Raw genomic sequence first — 20838 nt, 5'->3', positions numbered from 1 at the left:
AGTAAGGTGTGCACGCAACAAGGAGATTTCGTCCCAATGCCACTTCCTTTTCTTTTTCTGTTATTTAAAGGGTGACAAAATCCTGCCACAACTTCCTGAACCATGTTTTTACATTGCAGACAAAACGTGGTTCAGTTAATCTGGACAAAGGACACCTCTCCACCTTTGGCCTGACCCAATTTGGGTCTTTTGGTCTGAACTGTGGTTTTTGGCTCCTTTCACACCTTCCTTTTTGCTTCGGACCAAATAAGATATATGTAAAAGCATGGTGACACATGAAAGAAACATTTTCTTTGAAAGAAACATTTTCTTTGAAAGAAACATTTATCTTTAAATAGAGAGAAATAAAGGCAGTAGAATGCACAAAAACATTGTACACATTATTTTAATACTTATTTTAATCTGCAATGATATGCAATGTGTAACACTGTGAGAGCAGGAGATTTCAATACACTAGGCTTTTCTTGCTCCCATTTAGTTTGAACGAATGCCCTAAATAATCCTTCAAATTAAACAGATCATACCATGCTATTAGGTCTGGTGTAGTTATCCTCTTTCATGTATTACAGTTCTCCTTGTAAACTGGTATTTGGATTTATAGTGGGATTAGAACAGCAGATGTTATTAAGAAATTCCACATTTACTGCTTTCTACATGTAAAAAGATCAACCACAGCTGAACATTCCCCATTCTCTCATTTCAGAAGAGGATCAACATACATTTGGTCATAAAGGTCTATTTTCCAGTATATAAGTGGCAGAATTGACTGAAGAGATCATAAATCGTAAAACATTTGCACTTGTTTTTTGTTCATCGCTACAGTCTAGCAGCTTTATAGAGTCCAGAGCTGCTCTCAGATCAGCTATTCTTACCCTAGCTGTTAGGGTTAACTTTGATAAAGGCTGAGAGAGAGAGAGAGAGAGAGAGAGAGAAAGAGTGATAAATAGAGAAAGAGAAAGAGCTGTGCTGGGATCATGGTTTCTGTGCCAGCAGCGTGCTCAGTTTGATCTTTCCATCCATGGAGGCTGTAAGGCATGTCCCACAGTCCACAGCAGAACACCAGTCCACCGTCACAACTGGAGCTTTGTGACCTCCCAGAGACAGAACGCTCTCCAGACCCGCCTCCCCTTTATTCAGCTAAACAGGAGACACAAAACATGCAAGAAATGATTATAAATATAAAATATTACATTAAACATCTTGGTGGCACAGTGGGTAACAGCATCACCTCACAGCAAAAAGGCCTGGGTTCAATTCCTTGCTGGGGTGTCCGATTCCCCCCCACAGTCCAAAGATCAGGTAAATTGGAGGCGTTTGAAATTGCTTCTAGGTGTAAGTCATGTAAATGTATGTTTCTGTGGGTCTGTCTGTCTGCCCTGTGATGGATTGGTATCCTGTATCCTTGGTGCATTCTGCATTCTGCACAATGGCTGCCAGAAGTGAATTAAGTGGATTTTGGCAATGGATGAATGATGGAATAAATTAATGAATCTTAAACATTCACAAGATATTGAAATTGTTCATTCAATATTCTTTTTATTATTATTTTTCAGGAGCATTTTTATGCTTAAAATATTTTGTTCTACCACACCTAAATGTGTACTGCTGGATTCAGATCTGGGTGACTAGTCAAATGGGAAGTTACTGAAGGCACACTGTTCTGAGTCACTGCAGACGTCTTATGTTATGGCTCTTTTTTTAATTTGAAGTGCACAGCATCTACTAATTCTGCAACAGTTGCAGTAGTCATATGTGTCAAGTCAAATTCCTACCCAAATTCCCAGTAAAACTGCCCATACTTCCATATTTACAGACTATAAGGCACACTTTTAATTTTAATCCTTTTAATTTTCCCAAAAATTGACAGTGTGCCTTAAAATTTGGTGCGCCTTATGTATTTATTATAAGGAGCGCTAAAGCCACTCCACTGAAGCGCAGTGTTATAAAAGGAGTTTCAGTAAAGTTTCTTCAATACTAAGGCTGGAGCAGTATTAGCATTAGCCGCTGACCGCAGCACTAGTTCAGGACTGTAGTCTGCGTGTTTACAGAGTTAAAAACAAGCTATGTGCGACAAACCGCTGGCAGATAGCGCCATGGATTACCAGAACACTCAGGGTTTCTCAGTGTTGCACTGTCGGGGGGTATTTACTAGTGCTAAGCACTTCTAACTGAGGCTGTTAACTCCGGTTGGTGTCATTGCTAACCATGCTAAAATAGTGGAAATCTAAGCTTACAGTAAGTAAACAAAAGCGCTTTACTCACAAAATAATCTGTTTTCAGGAGAGAACTCTGTGTGAATTAACATTCAGCGTTCGTAAGACTTCGAAAGCAAATGTTTTTTTTTTATAATTTTAAAGCTTGAATTAGAAGGGAAGAATGACGTCACCTTTATTCCTTACTATTATCCCTTAAAATGCACCTTATAATCCGGTGCGCCTTATGTATGAAAATAGACCAGAAAATAGACCTTAATTGATAGTGTGCCTTAGTGTAGTTACTACACTGGCTACTGGCTCATACCACATTGATACAGTGGGGTTAGCATGTAGGTTATGGGCCTCATCCCACAAAGCAACCAGCCATGTCTAATATCGCTACAATATTAGCACATCATTGGCACAGCATTGGCACACCGGCTATGTACCACTGAGTAACTCTACAGACAGCACTTTTTAAAATACTCAAACCAGTCCTTCTGACACAGAATCACAGAGATTACATTTGTTCCCCATTACAAACATTGCATGAAGCCTCCATCCCGAACCAACATCACTTCATTGGCTGATAAGCAGAACAGGCCTTCCTAACACAACGACTAGACAACAAACTGGACTTTTTAAGGGTGAATAAGGATGTTTCAGCAAAGTTCATGAGTACCCGGTAGATGAGTCCTCCAGTGCTGGAGCAGGTGAGGACATGCTGTCCTTCTGAGTCAAAAGCGAAGAGTCGGCCACGGGGAACCTGGACCTGCTTGTAGCCACTGTAGCCCGACAGTACAAATGGCCCCACAGCATCCTGGGATAGTGAGTACTCTGACTGCTTCACACCAGAGCGATGAATATTCCACTGGATGAACTATACAAAAACACACATACACAAACATTTTGTGTTTAATAAATAAATTGCCCTATACAGTTGAGATGGGCATGCAAGAGATATGCAAGGGCATATAGAAAGAGGCAGGAATGGAGAGAGATACTGTTAAACATCTTCATTATTAGTTTGTGGTACAGCTGGAACAGTCTATAGCCCAGACTCGCTCTGCAGGATGGGGAAATAAAGATTCTGCTATATAAAAATGGCCTGGTGCTACTGTCCTCGAGTGCAGTTTGCAGAAGTACTCTTGCAGTAAACCAACAGAAAACTAATATTATTGTCTTTCAGAAAAAGCCCAGATGTCAGGATCACCGATAACAGTTCACCTTGGGCAGCACAGCAACACCAAACAGGACAAACAACAAATCAGAAGCCTTGCATTTTGAATTCTGATGATTAGAATGATTCTAATGATCAAGAAAGTAAATACAGGAAGAAAATGTTGTGCTCTGAATGGCATCAATTAATAGCTGTAGAAATTACTTGGGTAATAAATCAGATTAAACTGCACCTGTACAGCCGTTTAGCCGTTTATCTAAGTCCGATCACAAACAAACCAGAGATGGTTTGGGACTGGACAGAGACCACCTCCTCTCTTGAGTCTCAGTGCGATATACATAGCCCTTTTGAAAGTTAGCCAGAATCTTCATTTTACTTAATGTTAACGCTGGAAAAAGAAGAGCATATGAGACTGAAAAAGAGGAAAAAGAGCGGCAGAGACATAAAACTGGGAGAAGCAAGTAAAAAGAAAGAAATGGCTGCAATAGCTAACTGACCTTGCCGTCCTCCCCGATGCTAAACACTGCGTTCTCATCGTAACTGAACTCCACGCTGTACACCTCGCCGTCATGAGCCTTCCAGCTCATCACGCTCTCATACCGCTGCATATCTGCATGAGACAAGTTTATGTTCACCAGTAAAGTCAGCAATTCCGGGCCATGAAACCACTTCTGCAATAATACGCTAAAATTTAAATGATCAGCATGCTAATAAAAGACAAAATCAAAAGATTTACCGAACAGGCGAATCCAGCCGTCAGCAGCTCCAGTCACCAGCAGATTGCCATTGTGGTTGAAGGCAGTGCAGTTTACAGCCACAGGACCGGGCTCCAAAGCAAACTGCAGCTACAGCACACACACACACACAGAAACACTTAATTACGGCAATGACTCAAACAGCATCTGTCCTACTAAATGTCTAAAAAAACATCACATTTAAGCTAGCAAACAAAAAAAGATTTTGGGCAACCATTCTAAGTAATGCATTCAGAAAAGTGCTTGCACCAGAGTGCTTGCTCCGTGAGTTCAGTATGTTTTTTTTCTAGTGTAAAAGTTGTTTTTGAGGCCAGGGGCAGTCCACAGTATCAATCTCTGGCCCTCCTCTAATCAGTAGTCTGGAAGTGCTGCCTGTGGGCTTGTGTGATTGGTTCCTTTTGTAACATAACTACTTCAACTTGTTGCGTTATTTCCCCTTGTTGTGTTTGTTCCCCTAAGTGGAGCACGGTTACGGCAACAAGATCAGCTTTTTGTGGAGTGAGTGTGAGTACTTATACAAAAAATAAACTCATGGTGAAATGCAATGCACCCCAAAGGAGCTGTGTTTGAAACCAGGCAATATCATAAAACAGCCAAAACTTTTGTGAACCTACATGCAGAAAAATGAGGCATGGAATTGCATGATTGTTCCACGGTTCGGATGTAATATGTGTGTGAAAGCAAACCAGGAAAAATAAACCCCTTCCCCTCCAATTCAACAGTACACAACAATAAAGAGTGTAGTTGCAAAAGTTGATGGTACCTGTTGCTTGACTGTCTTGGTGTCCCAAAGCAACAGCTGCCCGGAAACGGGGAGAGATGCGCGAGGCATCATTTCGGTTACGCTCCCTGGGCGGGACACGTTTGCCGCTGCAGAGCACACAAAGGACGTCCCACTGGGACTGTAGGCCAATGACAAGATCCTGCAAAACACACAGATCTCCAAATAACTTCACATTTGAGCACATCCTCCATAATATGCACTAATGCTGAATTGACATTTTTTATGTAGTTCATATTTCTGCTAATTCCATCCAGATAAACACTGAAATTCATACTTCAGAAAAAAATAAAAACGGCTAAAGTAAACTGTAAAACATACCTTTAACAGCACTGATTCATGAAAGAAATAAAAGTTTTATAAACCATCTTAAATTTTCATTTGGAAATAAAGTTGAATCAAGTGAATAAAGTTCTAATATCATTATTATCTCTAAAAATGCGTGATATAAATAATGAGAGTTTGTCAAATTCTTCTTTGGAAATCCAGGATGTGGTCATTCATCATAACCCATTTACAACCCCAATTCCAATAAATTGTGACACTGTGTAAAATGTAAATACAACAGAATGCAAATGTCGTTGAAATGATGTTGAAAGTGAGGAATTTTGCCATTTCATTAAAAGTTTTAACAGGAGCAACAAAAGTAACTGGTACTAGGCAATACGCCAAAAATCTGTATTCTAAAAATTGTGGGAAAATTTTCCAACAGAAACTTGTGAAGGCTTTGGCTCTCATTATTTACAGCCTATAATATAAAAGATTTTGTACTGGAGATAACTGCATGGGCTCAGGAACACTTCCAGAAATCATTGTGCACAGCACGTCATATTCTCTTTAAAAAGAACAAAGACAACCAAATAGTCCAGCGGACTAAGGCGCTGCCACTATGATCGGTTCGAATCCCGTTTATGTAGATTCATAGAGCACAATTGGCCTTTCTCTCTCTGAGTGGGTAGATGGTGCTCTTTTCCCACATCTCTCCAAAAGGTGATGTCCGCAGCACAAAAGGTCTGTGAGCTGATGTATCGAAACACTGCAGCAGTTTGAAAAAAGGCAGGGGCTGACTTTATATGTATCGGAGGAGGCATGTACTAGTCTTCACCCTCTTGGTGTTTGGGCATCACTAGGCATAATGGGAAGCCGCTCTGTAATCAAAATGTGTATTTCTTTTCTAAAATCAAAGACGCAGTGTCCAGCAGACTCAAGAGAGGGTTTCAGCTAAACCACATACTGCATCCATCACAACAGCATTGCTTTGCAGCAGTCCCAACTTCTTTGAAATTGGGGTTGTACAAAAAAAAAAGTGGAAGAAGTGAAAAAACACTTACCGTGGGTGAGCATCATCTATTGTCATTTCATACAGATTCTTTTTAGCCTCTGTGTCATAGAGCCTCACTGTGCCGACCCCACTCCCCAACAGCAGCTGCAGACCAATCAACAAAACACACAATTTTAAATTCACACTATCACAAAATACCATAATAAAATATGGATCGTTATTATTCAGTTAAAACATGATTTCTGAAGTCTCATCTTTCATAATTGTCTACTTCAAGCTTATTCCTGTAAAAAACTGTAAAAAAAAGTAAAAGAACAGAAGCGGCTGGTCTCTTACCAGTCTGTCTGGTTTAGTGGCCCACTCCAGCGAGAGCAGAGGAGATTTGGACATGATGGTAGCTTTGGTCTGCATTATTGGATTGAAAGACCAGACTTTCACCACACCGTCCACATCGAGACTGGCCACCCTTCTGCCTGAGCAGTCCACCCTGTTTGATACAAATCACACACAGACAAAAAGTCTTACAGATGCTTAAATATTAAACAGGTAAAAAATGTATAAACAAACACAGGAAACTACAATCAGTAGCACAGTTAAAGGAGCATTTCGGGAAGAAATCAAAATGATTGATCACTTAGCTGCCAGTTATAATGCTGGGTAAAAAAAATTGGTCTTTAGTGGGAAGCTATTTGGCACGGGCATCAGTTTGCTTATTTATCAGAGCTGGAGATGTAGTGCTTTCCTCTAAGAGCAAACTGCCACATTACAATAGATTGTATGTTTAAAAATAAATAAATATTTAGGTTTTATTTCCTCCTTTATCTCTTTTTTCCTTCTATCTGCTGTTCTGAGGGAGAAACAGAGCTACTGTATTATTATTTTTTGTATTACAATTTTCTAATGTGAAATTCTTGTTCTGTTTGTACTGCATTGACTGTGTGCTCCTGTTTAGAATCAATTCACAGGGTAAGAGTCTCAAAGTGCCTAAACACAATATGAGGTTCACTCAAAAAAACAAAAGGAAATGTTCTATAAATATATATATATATATATATATATATTTTTTTATAATTAAAAAAAAATTGTATTAGCTTTTTTTATGAAAAGAACACATTTAGGCTGCTTCACTTATACAATGGTAAAAAACTGTTCATTTTCAGTCAATAATGTTCATTTTGGCTCATCACTAGATGTAGCCTTTTGTGTTTTCTGTTAGAAGCATTACTACAAAACAATTCATATAACTGGTAATGAAATATTATTGATAATTTTGGTATCCATAGCAAAATCTCCAAAAATCTGTTTTAAATTGTTAAATCATTTGTTACAAATAGCCCAGATACATCGTGTCAGCTCTCTGCCCAGGTAGCAAGATTAAAAAACACTGATAAGAAAATCCAGATGCCTAATTTTCTCAGACTCTACCTGCAGTGCATGATGGATGAGTGATGCTCCCCATACTCCTCCTGACTGAGCTTAATGAACGGCTGCTCCACCCCCGGCCCACCCACTTCACTGCCACTCCTCGTCTGATTTGTGGGCGAGTCTGTGGTGTCAGTCTCAGGTTGACCCTCGGTGTCTGAGCTATCAGCTTTCTTTTCAGAACCCTGAACAAATAAATATACATAGATTAAAGCAGTTTAATTCCAAATATTTATTCTTTAAAAAAAAAAAAAAAAACAGTACTATTCATGAGTTGCAAGGAGATATGTTATTCGAATTACTGGTATCACTGGCACGACCATCCCTGCAATGTCTAATACATAAATTTCAGATAAATTTACAGTATCTTTAATTGTTTTTTAGAAAAACTCTAAATGAACAAATGAATATAATGAAAAAATCACTATTTTAATAAACTTATAAACTTTTTTCACACAGCAATGTATTTACACTAAGGTCTATGAATTTCCAAATCCACAAAACTCACAGATGTTGTTTAACTGATGTTTATTTAACTTTATTTAACAAGGCATTAAATATAGTTAAACCTGTGCCGGCTGCTTGGAGAACAGTTCTTTCCTCTCCTTCTCGTGGTCAAGGTGTCTCTTCTGTCTAGGGTGACCAGTGCTTGGATCAATAGCCGCCGCCAACTTTGAGTCCTTTGAGGCTATGGGGTCTTTAACTTTTACAGACTTTAAAAGACACAACACAAACACAACACAGAAGAAGACAGAAACAAAAAATGACAAAAATAATTCATGATTCAAAAGGAAATTCAATATTCATATTTTCATATTCATAACAAAGCATCAGCTACATCAATATCCAGGACAAAGAACCAGTCACATTTTCAAAATTTTATGGCAACTTCAACAACAAATATTTAGATTTCGTGTACCTGCAGTAACAAGAGGCTTCACTACAGGCAGACATTTATTCATGAGGCTCTGACTTACCTGACCAGCTGTGGGGTCCTTCCTGCCGAGAGCAGCCTGGGTTGGGGAGGAACCAGGAGGTCCCTGAGGCGTTCGGGCCGGGGTTCTTCTACCCTGCGGCAAGAAGGTGGAGAAGAAGTTCCGGGAAGGAGTGATGGGGTTAGTTGCCCGCTGACTCGTCACCAGGTCCCTGTGACAAAGAAATCGCACACATACACACACACAGACACCTCATTCTCCTGAACATGTAAAAACTACACAGTCACACTGCTCTCACTAATTTTCATTCACACAAACATACACAAAGCAGTAAGACATTTGACAGCTGCTTACCAGACAGGACCATTACGAACCAAAAGGCTGGCCTTAAGGTGACTATCTGTTGATAAAACCAACATAACCAGTTTTCTCCCTTTCAATAAGGGTAGTCCATAAGCCATGATAAGTTTGCTTTTTGATGTTAATTTCATCCGAGCTGCAAAGCATACACTGACTTTCACTAGGAGGGTGAGCCACCTTCTCTTTTAAAAAAAAATAAAATAAAAATACATAAATAAAAAAACAAGGACAAGAAGAAAAAGAACAATGCTTCTTTAGCAGGCTATTAGTCTGTTTTGATAGCTGAGATGCTCAAGTAAAATACACTTCTTATTTAGTTTATATCTTCAAAAGTGGCCTGGGGTTAGCAACAACCATGCAACAACTTCAGGTGACAGTATGTGACTTCTACATCGTTAAGTGGTAACAGAAAATGTAGCTAGCTAGTAACAGAAAATGTAGCTAGCTAGCAAGCTGCCGAGATGTAATGCTAGTGATTTTTTATGCTTGTAACGAAGTAAGTGCCTTAATATGTTGATCTTAAAGATTATCTTAAACTAAGATAATGCAATGTTATTGCAATGTTTAACATAGAGAATACTACATTTGTGGGTTTCTTTAGCTGCTGGCATGGCTTTCTTATTGTGCTCATCACAATCCTCTAGGGCATGTAACCCTAACACTTCTACCTAACCCTACCCCTAAGTAAGTATGGGCAAGAGGTGAAATGAGATTTTGACAGTTTACTGTGCTCTTCCTTGTAGCTTTGTTAGCTACATTAGCCTACAATGTCAAATTCTGACAACAGACATGCCTTAGCTGATGAACAATATTTAAGATCATGAGGAAAAAAATGAGGAAACATGTTTTTGGCTTTTTTTTTTTTTTGATTAACTGCAAAAAAGAAGAAGAAGAAGTAGCTACATTCACAATAAATAACGGCCAAGTTAATCATGACCTCTTGACCCAAAACCCAGCTCCCAGTCCTGGATATTCACTCCTGCTTTTCACTAGCAATTCAAGGTCTGGAACTGCTGGAAGCTATCTGTGTAAAAGTATCATTGGGGAATCCTAACATTCAGTGCAAGACTAAGCTCAAAATGTGATCCTGTTCAGCTGACCTGAGGATTTAGTGATTAGAATTTTGCTAGCTGCTAAAAGTGCAGCCAAGCTGAATTGACAACAGTAACCCGAGTATAACCAACAAAAACAAGACTGCAGACTGTAGGGAGGAAAAATCACAACTCAAGTGAACTTTTATTCCCTGTTAAAAGATGGTTAGTACCAGTAGTGTAGTAATAAGTTAAAGATCTGAATTCTATACAAAGGCTAAAAGAAGGAATTTCTCCTTAGTTAAATAAAAACACCCCCATCCCAACAGAATGGTTGGTTCCGTTCTGAAAGTAGGCCCTCACAGCTCTGTGTCTCCGAGTCGGTCCATGTGCTGGACGTAGGCGGGCAGTTTGTGATGCACCATCTCCTCAGCTTTCTTGGCTTTCGATTCTCCTTGTAACGCGAACAACTGAAAAGACAGAGCATGAATGGCCAACTTTAGCTTACTGGCTACAGCAGGAGTGTCCAATCTTATTCAGAGATAAGGCTGGTGTGGCTGCAGGTTGATGACCTGTGCTTCTGCTTGACTGGAATGAAAAACCTGCAGCCATAACAGCCTTTTGTGGATAAGATTGGACAGGCATGTGCTACAGTATTTATTGCTGGTGGGAGCCTAAAACACCACCACCCCACTCCACTAGAGCTTGAATTGGCCCAAAAAAATCCTTATTAAGCCTGGGTCAGTGCACAAGGTCAGTGATGCTTTGGCACATCCTTACTTAGGGGCCAAATAATGGCACATTAGCAGACCTGGGTGCTAAACCCACAACCCTGTGAACAATAACCCCAAACTCTAACCACTAAACAGCTAATCTTCTAGCACAACTATCACTGACACAACACCCCTGGAGCTCAACACACTTGAAAAAAACAGGCAGCGCTGAAGCTCATCAGATAGGAGCTAACAGCGCTAGGAACAGCACGACAGCTCGTTCCTGTGTCTTTTGTGCAAATAACACATCATTGTTATGTGCTTTGCCCAGTAATTCAGAGCTAAGGAACAGGTCAGGTCAGGTCAGGTCAGGCTAGTCGAGTTCGTCAGCTATTTCGTGGCAGGAAAGGTTTCGTTTATTCACAAGGTTCTATGATCTCGTCCTCAGATGAGGACTCGTAGGTCGGTAACAGTTCAGACACATTCACTCACACACACTCACACCTAAGGGGCAATTTCAATCAAGTTCCAATTAGCCTGAACGTGCCGTCTTTGGACTGTGGGAGGAAACCGGAGAACCCGGAGGAAACCCACGCAGACACGGGGAGAACGTGCAAACTCCGCACAGAAAGACCCGGGTCGCCCCAGCCGGGAATCGAACCCAGGCCGTCTTGCTGTGAGGCGGAAGTGCTACCCACTGCGCCACCGTGCCGCCCAGCTAAGGAACAAATGGTTAGAATTTGTCTATGAAACACCACCAGCGAAGTACAATTGAGATGGGTAGGTGTATGTTTAAAACAGTTCTGTTTACAATTGTTAAAAGTAAAAAAACACCCCTGGGATTTGTTTAGCTGCCTGATCCATCCCCGGGGTGGATTTTTACTTTCTGGACCAGGACTACCCATCTATAAACTATGTGTTTACATAGGATCTCCGTTGGACTTTGCGTTTTACAGAGACTCTAGGACTAGGTCAGTGGCTGAAATGCATTTAGCAGAGCATTACACACGTTGTAAAGTGACATAAGACATTGCAAAGACTGTTATTAGTGTAAAACTGTTTCTAACTGTTGTTCAGCCCACAGCCTTGCAGTAAAAACAGCTCAAATGGCATTTATTCATACTAGAGACCACAACTAGACATTTAAAAAATTAATAATAATAATAAAAACGATAGAATAAGAACTTTAAATTAAAGAATGCTGGCAAGAGTTCTTTGCCACAGAAGAAACATGTTTCTAAAAGAGATGTATGTGTGAAGAATCTTCAACATGTATTTTAAAAGTGATTTAAAAATGCAGTTTGGAAGCATAGGAACAGTTAACTGCCTAATGCATAGGACTCTCACTGACTGTATAATAAAACAGGAAATAAAGATGCTTCACCATCTGGCGCAGCTGTTCGCTCTCCTCCTGAATGCTGGTGCTCCTCTGTACTTCAGCATCAAAGCTCAAGAGAACTGGCTGGGGTGGGAATATTAAGGAGCTTTACAGCAGATTATCCAAATACACAAACAGTCCTACTGCAGGTTCATGGTCTGTCAATCGTTCGGAGACGCCTAGCTTTTCAAAATTACAGTCTCTGGCTACTTAGAAACACAAACTGTGCATCAACAAATGAGCTACAGTCACATAAATGCATAACAATAAGGTGGAACTAAGAGAAGGGTTTCCAATAAAGTGGCCAGGGAGTTGGATATATAACCAGGTGAAACTAAAATATTTGACTAAACAAAAATTAAATGCAAACATATTATGCACAAAGTGATGGTTGAGTAAAATATTTCAATCTTAAAGTATAAAAAAGGCTGAAGTCTAAGAGTAAGGATATGCATGCACTGGAAAAGAACACTGAGGAAGTTGTGGAGAGAGACGAGGAAAGTGTCAGCCCACTGGCGAGAGAAATATGGTGAAAAGGCTGGATTCTGCTCCGGTACTGGGATGAAGGGCAAAACAAACCAATCCCGCCACTCTGCCTGCCCCTGCAGCTCAGCCGCCTGTTTCTGAAAAAACTCCTGGGTCTTCTCCTGATTCTTCATCTGAGGAGGAACAACAGACAGCTCACATTAATTTCACTTTTTAAATGCATTACAAATCCATACAAATTGCACAGCATCGTTCCAGAACTCTTTCTATCAGTTACCCATCAGTTGCCTAAGGCTACCTAAGGCAATGAACACCACATTTTAATTCTTGTTTTTTTGCTCAGAACAGATTTGGCCATCATGTTAGTTTACATAAATGGAAAAATGTAAGTGACCTGTAATGCAAACATCTGGCAGGGATTCAGCAATATGTGCCGAATCCCTGTCAGAATCTAACTATCCTTAAGCAATGTTTAAGAAAATCTTACCATTAACAGAAACAAAATAAACAAGAATAGTCAGTGTAACCTATACTGTTGAGGTAGGTAGTAGGTGTGTAACGGTACGTGTACTCTTTGCGCACTGTCACAATGTGGGGGTCACGGTTCGGTTTGTGCAAGCACACAGAATACACAGGTGCAGGCAGTCTATAGGAGACTTGTGGAACAAATGAACATAATGCAGAACTAATGTTCACAGGAGTGTTGCACCCGGAAAGTGTATCTGTAGTATTGTTACTGTTAGCAAATTGCTACTGACTTAGCCCATAGCCTTCCCTAAGAAGTTTAGCTCTGACTTGAAACAGTGCAGGCTGGAGCACACAGCGCAGATAATTCTACACTACACTTTTATTACTGTCCCCTCACAATGATACTGGTTACAATAATACAATAATACTAATTGATACCACGAATACCATTTAACGTTGCCAATCTAATGTTGATGTTTCTTAGAAATGCATTCAGTAATATTCTTAGGAAAAAAAATGTGTAGTTTAAGCAGTTAAAGTAATGCTGTTGTTTTTGTTCTTAATAAAGCAGCACAATCAGGCTCATTATTTGTTTTTTTGAAAAAGATTGAAAGATGGAGCCTCTCACAGTAGGAGAGAACCTTGGTTTCAAGTATGTAATAAAAGTGCTTTAGCCCTTTTACAACATTCCATCCCCCCCAAAAAAATCCTGGTGATTTCTAAAACCCCTGGTTCTTTAAATGTTGTAAGTCTTCATCAATAAGCTCTGCGTGTCCATGACCATGTTGCCAGTTTCCTTCCCCTTTGGCATCACCACATAAAACCTGTATGATGTTTTAGAGATGTTCTGACCCATTTAAATAGTTATCGCAGTTTGGTTTATGTCAAAGTGTTTCAGATTCCTACAATGGGGAGTTTGTCCTGCACATAAACTTCAAGAAAACTTCAATAAAATACACTTCTTCACTGGTGCCACTATTGTTCAATAGTTGTAGAGAAATTACAAACATTAAGCCAGCAAACAGCTGCTGTAAAAGCCTACCTGTATGGTGTGCACAAGGTAGTAGCGGAAGAGGCTGGTCCTCAGCTTGTTGACTGTGGGCCTGTAGACATCCTCCAGCCTGGAAAAAAGTCTGCGGTCCAGGTAGCCCCAGTATTCCTTCAGTCCTGCCAAGTCATAGGTCTGAATGAAGTGCTGGAGCTGGTCAATTATTTTATCAACCTGTGACAAAAGTTGGGGATAGTGATTTTTAGTCTAGACACAGGTTGTGGTCAGTAGTTTAACACTGTGTATACAGTAACACTGATCAAATGTAAAAATAATCAACAACAACAGCTTTGTAGCAGCTTTGTAGCTTTATATATATTTAATTTACTATCCAAACCTACCAGTGATTCTAAATGTGTTAGTTTTAGGTGAATTGTTTTTTTTTTTAGTTGATGCTGATCAACAGCTCAACCTTTGCTCTGGGGACTAGTTTTTGCTGCAACACTGCACCTGTATCCCTCCACCCTTTTAGCTAAAACGCAATATTACAAAATCTCCCCAGGAATTAAACTGGTAAAACGGTGTATTCCTAAATATCTGGTGTAATAACATTTACAGGTTCAGACGTCTGGGCGTTTCACATCAAACCTCAGTTTTAGTGTGGACAGGCAGTGTTTTTTTCTTCCTAGACAGGATGCGTACAGGAGCATCATGGCTCCCATTAAAACTAATTTCACCTCTGACCAGCCCCAGATCTAAACTGCTCTGCTTGGGGGGCAGTAGAATATAATGGGTGGGCATGTTGATAGTCATATATTTAAAGCCAGAGCTAATGATACTGACTAAATTTATGTATAAAGTAAAGAAATAAAAATGTTGCACGTGTCTTCAACAGTAAATGATGCATTATAGGGTTTCCTACTGTGTATATTTATTGAATGAAGGAGGGGGAGAGGACTATCAAGTTTGTTTTAGGAGAAATTAGCTGATACTAACCAAGTTAGTATCTTTCTCATCAGCTAACTGCTAATACTACAGGTTAAGCAACAAAATGGTCAGAATGTAACACTAATGGGGGCTACATGATTAAGGCATGTTGAGGTGAGTTAATGTGACATTCAATTTTGGATGTCTGTAAATATTGCAGGAATTTCAAAAACAGCAGATAAACTTGATGCCTACCCGAAACCCTTTCTCCTTGTCAGATTTAATTTCTGAATCCAGGTGTTTGAGGGCACTGGTGAAGCCTCTGTAGATGAGATATTCCCTCACCAGGTCATCCGTCCTCTCCACGGCTGAGGCCATTTTTGCATGTTCCTGTAGGAGAAGCTGCAAATAACGTAAACAAATGTTTATAAAAATTAATATATGTTGATAGAAAAATATCAGTAAAGCTTTCCCTGTAGAGAGAACTAAAACAGATAAAGTAAGTAACAAGTAAAATAAAACTATGAAATTGGAACTAGCTGCTGTTTTTGCCGGTGTATTTTTATGTATTAATTCCACCTTAAACTGTGCAGCGGTTCTGTATCTACATCACAGCGCCGCAGTCACCAGAACATACAGAACTGCAGCTCGATTTAAGGTGGAACGGTTAATTTCGAACAACAAGAATGCTAGCACATTTAAAATCACTCTGCAAGATTTTGTAGGATTTGCAAAGCACAACAGACGCGTTATTTGTGTAGAATATCGTTTATATATTACGTTAGGATGTTAAAAATGTGCACTCACCGCCCGTAAACTCACAGCTCACAGCTTCTTCCTACATGTCGTCCCCGCTGTTCGTCATGTGATTCAGCTCAGCGCGGGTCAGCTGATCTCCAGCTGCGATTCTCCGCCTGTCCGGCAGAGGGCGCTCAGGCTTTAGGCATTTATTTATTTATTTATTAAAGATTAAAAGATACACATACATAGTTCATATTTTATATTTAACAAAAAGTATATGAAAAAGTGGATATATAGTGTAAAAAAAAATGCATGTAGAAATGTGCACACAAAATAACTTTAAAATACTTTTTTATTATCATGCATAGTGTCTTGCTCATTGACCTAATTGCAAAAGTAAGATACATAATTAAAAACATTAGTAAAAACTACTTAGAACACTGAAAAAAATAAAATTTGATACCTGTCCCCACTCTCTAACTATAAAATTTACCATGAAATATAATTATTAAAATCCTTCAGAGATGTATTTCGTGAGGACTAAAAAAAATGTAACCTTTGGCTTAGAAACTTTGTAAAAAAATTAAGTAAAACTGCCTGAGATTGACCAATACATGATCTGAATAGTTAAAATAATGATAAAAAAAGATAAAATAATACGTTTAATTTGCAAGAGTTACAACAAGCAAATGGCAACTATTTGATGCAAAGGCCCATCACCTTTTCCTTTTTTGTGGGTACAGTGCCAGAATTGAAGGGACAGAGTTTTTGGTTATGCATGTTTTGGCGGACATATAGCCACACAAACATATTTTTTGTATTTTATCTTATTTTTATGTTAAGGCTCTCAATAAAGCTTGTATTTATTATTATTATTATTAGTATTATTATTATTATTATCATTATTATTATTATTATTACAATTTAAAAATGCATATTGGTTTACAATTTTGCACAAGACTTCTTATACTTTGAATTAGAATTGTGGTAAATTACTCTTCTACCAGACAAACCTTCTAATGTTTCTAAAAACAATTTATATTTGTATTAGTTTTTAAAAATAATAGAACTTACATTACATTACACAGTTTTTTTAAACTTATTTTATACACTTTATCTCCCTATTATCTCCCTAACACAATGGTGTCATGAATTGAAGAAGTGCCATCTACTCACACAGACAGTTGTAAACCTAACCGTTCTCTTTTAGAGTCTGAATCTGCAAAAAACACTATGTCAACTTCTATGTCAACTAATCTGCCGAGCAACTCAGAGCTCTTCTAATATGTATAAAAAACATTAGCCAAAGCTACAGTCAGAGGTGTTTTTTTGCTAGGCCTCGACTAGCTGTCATAGGTTATATGACATATATATATATATATCTCAATGCGCTTCATGTCTCCCAATCCCAGCATGAACTCCTAACCTGCTTTTGGAAGGAGTAATCCAGATTTGTTTTCAAACTGAACTTCTTAGCACCCATATTCTCATATCTTCATAATAACCTGATCTTTGACTAATGGCACCAGGGTAGTTTTCTGCGTAAATTCTAATAGCACGATTACATAATATGTTTTTCCTCAAAATCTGGGTTAAATCAAATGAGGCAGGGATTGGACAATTATATGTCCTAATCTTCTACTATAAGAGGCATTAGAGAGACATAAATGTTTTACTAGTACTGCAACTAATGCGTACCACTGTTTTGTGCTCATAGATGAATTATAAACAGTTTTATCTTATGCTGTTATCATTTGGGAGTACTTAAAGGAATTAGAAAATAAGTACATTTCAGTTCCCTGCTGAAAAGTGCAGATTTAGATTGTCTAAGGCTACGTTCACATTAAAAGCCACATTGCTCAAATCCGATTTTTTGTCAATCTTGAGGGTTCACATTCACAAATGTAAGAGACATGAATCTGTGTCTAATGTAAATGAATTTGTCCCTGAAAAAAACTCACATGCGCACACTGATACGTGTATAATTGTTGAATTCTTCACCAACAACAGAAAAATTAAATTTGAGATAAGACTCGTATTTTTTTAAAGGGAAAATTAGGACCACATATGAAAGTGACTCGAATCTGATTGGAAAAAAATCTGATTTGACACTTTCACACAGCTACAGTCTTTGAAGAGTAGTTGAAAAGCTGGTCATCCAGTCTTGCTGGTGAAGACAGAGATGAGGATCAATCATCTAGATCATGTTGGTTGATTACCTAGACCTTGCTGCAAAAGGTCAACCAACATAGTCAAGCTTGGCCACACTGCTGGTCTAGCTTGGTCAGGTTGTTTATGCTGGTAGACCAGCTAAACCATCAAACTGGCTAAACAACGTTCAGGTATAGTAACAAAATACCATTACCCTTCAACAGGTCCCCCTTAATATGGAGTTAATATAAGGGAACAAAAAAAAAATCCGTTTTGGAAAATGAAGTGTAATGAGATGCAACAGACTAGTAGCTCTCCAGCCCAGAGGGTCGTTGAACCCAATTGCAGAACAGTTGATCTCCCGGCTAGTGAATTGGGACACAGCCAGCAGAAAACACCCTTATAAGGAGATAGGGAGCCCAAGAATGGAGCCCCAGAGAAGCATTTTATATATATTTTTTCATTATCGTTCATTATAATTCAAACAATCTCACAGGCCAGATGTTTCATGCTTGGGGGCCACATCTGGCCCACGTGCCTTCTATTGCCGACCCTTGGTTTATAGGCTTTGACTGCTATTTACCGCTAAAGGATTAATAATGTCTCAATTTATTTACACTACTTTGCGTGTGTGTGTATGTGTGTGTGTGTGTTTGTGTTTGATGAAGTAAGGAACAGTGATCCGACTGATTGTGCAGAAGCATTTATGAACTGAGTGAAGTTGATGTTCACTCATTTTGCTTGAGGGAACCTGTCAGTGCACACCAAACGCACTACACTGACACACTCGCACATACACTAGAAGATAGTTCAAAGTGAAGACACGTGTAAATGATGAGTAGCTCATCTCATAAAGTTGTTTTACTATAATTCACTGCCTGTCATTTTATAAAATATGATCTAGTCAAAGGAAGATTTTATAACAGTGGTGGTGGATCTACGCAGTTTTCTATGCAGTTGTGATGACACAAAAAATCTTTTAGCTGCATATCAACTTTCATGTTTTTCTCCTGCTTATGAATGATAAAAGACTTATTGACCAAAAAAAGAATGCACTACAGATTGCTGCAAAGTAGGTATATGGTAGGTCTACGGCAGATATGTAAGTGATTAGAGGTATGATCAGATTAGACACTGGGTCATAACACAGGGGTTTGTAAAAGTGCTTCCTCTGCTGCCCTGTAAAAAGGAGACTCAGAGGCTACTTCTGGATAGTGTACCTCTTGGTGAGAAATCATTGCTTGCTAGACATGCCTCTATGATGCACTCAAATACTTTTTGAGAGACTGAAAAAAGCAGTATGAACACCATCTAGGCGCTCCATCAGCTAGCCACCATTGTTCTCATTTGAAGTGGCTTTGAGAGGAAAACCTGGACTGCTACTGACTGGACATCTGTAGTCTGTAGGCTTTGAATCCAGGTTGTGTCGGGGATCCGGAGATTGTCTGGTTTGATTATTGATTTCTTTAATCCTGCATTTTCAGCAGGATAATTCCCACACTCACACATCAAAGGTTGTTACACGCTTGGCCTGACAGATTTATCACCAACTGAGCATTTATATGACCTGCTAGATTTGATGTATATAGAACTCCCTTAATTACAAAAAAGGTAAATACCTCTCCAGATCAAAATCAGATTTTGCTGGTAGGTGATTGTGACTGGTCTAATCTGGTCTTTGATTGTGAAGGAGGCTTAAAACTGCTCATCCAGGAAAAAAAAAAAACATCCTACACTGGTAAGCAAGCTTGTTAACCAGGGTTATTGTGCTGTTTAACTAGCCTAGTCCAACCATCAAAATCAAACAAAAGCACAATCTACGCTGGTCAAGAATTAAACTGGTTAGCTCTCAGAATCTAAATGTCCTTTTTTTAATCATATTAGGACTGAATGCTAAACTAGGCCGCTCAGCTTCCTCAGAGCTCCCTCCTCTTCCCACTCCTTGATGCAGATGCGATTAGAGTGCTCTGATAGTCTGTGTATTTTTAATTCAATCTGAATTTAAAATGACAAGTCCCTGCTATTAATTCAGCAAAAAATAGCTTTTACTGGTTGCTGATTTTTATTTGATGATTGAGGTGGTTGTAATGTTGGTAATTTAGGCAAAACAAACCCAATATTGACATGTATTGAAATGTATTGCTCATTCATTGTTTCTATGTTTTTTGGACTAACTGTTCCTTCTGTCTAATTAATTTTTTTATTAGATATTGAAGTATTGCTGTGAGTATCTGATTGTGTTACCTCTATAGTTCCATCCATCCACCCATCCATCCATCCATCCATCCATCCATCCACCCATCCATCCATCCATCCATCCATCCATCCATCCATCCATCCATCCATCCATCCATCCATCCATCCATCCAAACCACATGCCCACCCACCTACCTACCTACCTACCTACCTACCTACCTATCTACCTACCTGTCAACAACCTTAACAAACCTGAGTTTTTGTAGGTTAGATAACAAGCATGGCAACCACATAGCATCATAACTACCTTAACTAAAATGCTAAAGTTTAAATAATACATTATAGATTACAATCCTTTAAACTGACTAAAATTTTATATTAAGTATTATTCTAGATTCTAGAATTGAAGTAATATACACCACACATTTGTACTGACTCAAGACTCAACTTGAAATCCCATGATCTCTCACAGGGCAGACAGGGATCGGACCGAAACACAGAAATGAAAAACAGTAAGGACGGGTTATAATTGTTAATATATTTAAATGTATAGGGATATAAATACTTTATACAGCTTAAAAATCAATTTAGTTTATTTGATGGATGGATGATCACAAGCCATCAAACCAAGCTGAACTGCTTGAATTTTTGCACCAGGAGTCGTATAAAATTACCCAAAAGCAGTGTGTAAGACTGATGGAGGAGAGCATGCCAAGATGCATGAAAACAACAAATATTGATTTCTGAACTCTTAAAACCTTATAATATGAACTTGTTTTCTTTGTATTATTTGAGGTCTGAAAGCTCTGCATCTTTTTGTTATTTTAGCCATTTCTTATTTTCTGCAAA

The 20838-nt window shown here is 38.8% G+C and overlaps 1 protein-coding gene across 2 annotated transcripts; it reads right to left on the bottom strand.

Annotated features, from left to right (window-relative positions):
• Positions 1 to 367: 367 nt before the first annotated feature.
• Positions 368 to 15808, bottom strand: wdr91 (WD repeat domain 91). Of its 2 annotated transcripts, XM_049466150.1 has the most exons (16): positions 15709 to 15808; positions 15157 to 15303; positions 14029 to 14208; positions 12485 to 12691; positions 12039 to 12122; positions 10305 to 10411; positions 8593 to 8761; positions 8185 to 8328; positions 7619 to 7800; positions 6530 to 6680; positions 6243 to 6337; positions 4894 to 5053; positions 4112 to 4220; positions 3873 to 3985; positions 2878 to 3075; positions 368 to 1137 (listed from the first exon to the last, which is right to left on the bottom strand). In XM_049466150.1, exons 2-16 carry the CDS (start codon positions 15277 to 15279, stop codon positions 973 to 975), a joined length of 2187 nt encoding a protein of 728 aa, XP_049322107.1. In that variant the 5' UTR covers positions 15280 to 15303; positions 15709 to 15808; the 3' UTR covers positions 368 to 972. The 2 variants fall into 2 exon arrangements, with proteins under 2 accessions (XP_049322107.1, XP_049322108.1); XM_049466151.1 differs by lacking the exon at positions 15709 to 15808 and having other exon boundaries at positions 14029 to 14153; positions 15157 to 15267.
• Positions 15809 to 20838: the final 5030 nt, after the last annotated feature.

Source organism: Astyanax mexicanus, chromosome 17, assembly GCF_023375975.1.
Source record: "Astyanax mexicanus isolate ESR-SI-001 chromosome 17, AstMex3_surface, whole genome shotgun sequence".
NCBI classification, from domain to species: Eukaryota; Metazoa; Chordata; class Actinopteri; order Characiformes; family Acestrorhamphidae; genus Astyanax; species Astyanax mexicanus.
Note: the sequence above shows the minus strand (reverse complement) of the source record. Positions and strands in the feature narration are given on the sequence as shown.

Excerpts from the sequence above, each read along its gene's own strand:
- wdr91 (XM_049466150.1), bottom strand. The coding sequence starts at position 15,279 with ATGGCCTCAGCCGTGGAGAGGACGGATGACCTGGTGAGGGAATATCTC. Across the intron at positions 10,412-12,038 it reads GCGAACAGCTGCGCCAGATG|TTGTTCGCGTTACAAGGAGA; the intron begins GTGAAGCATCTT and ends CTGTCTTTTCAG. Across the intron at positions 6,338-6,529 it reads CCACTAAACCAGACAGACTG|CTGCTGTTGGGGAGTGGGGT; the intron begins GTAAGAGACCAG and ends ATTGGTCTGCAG.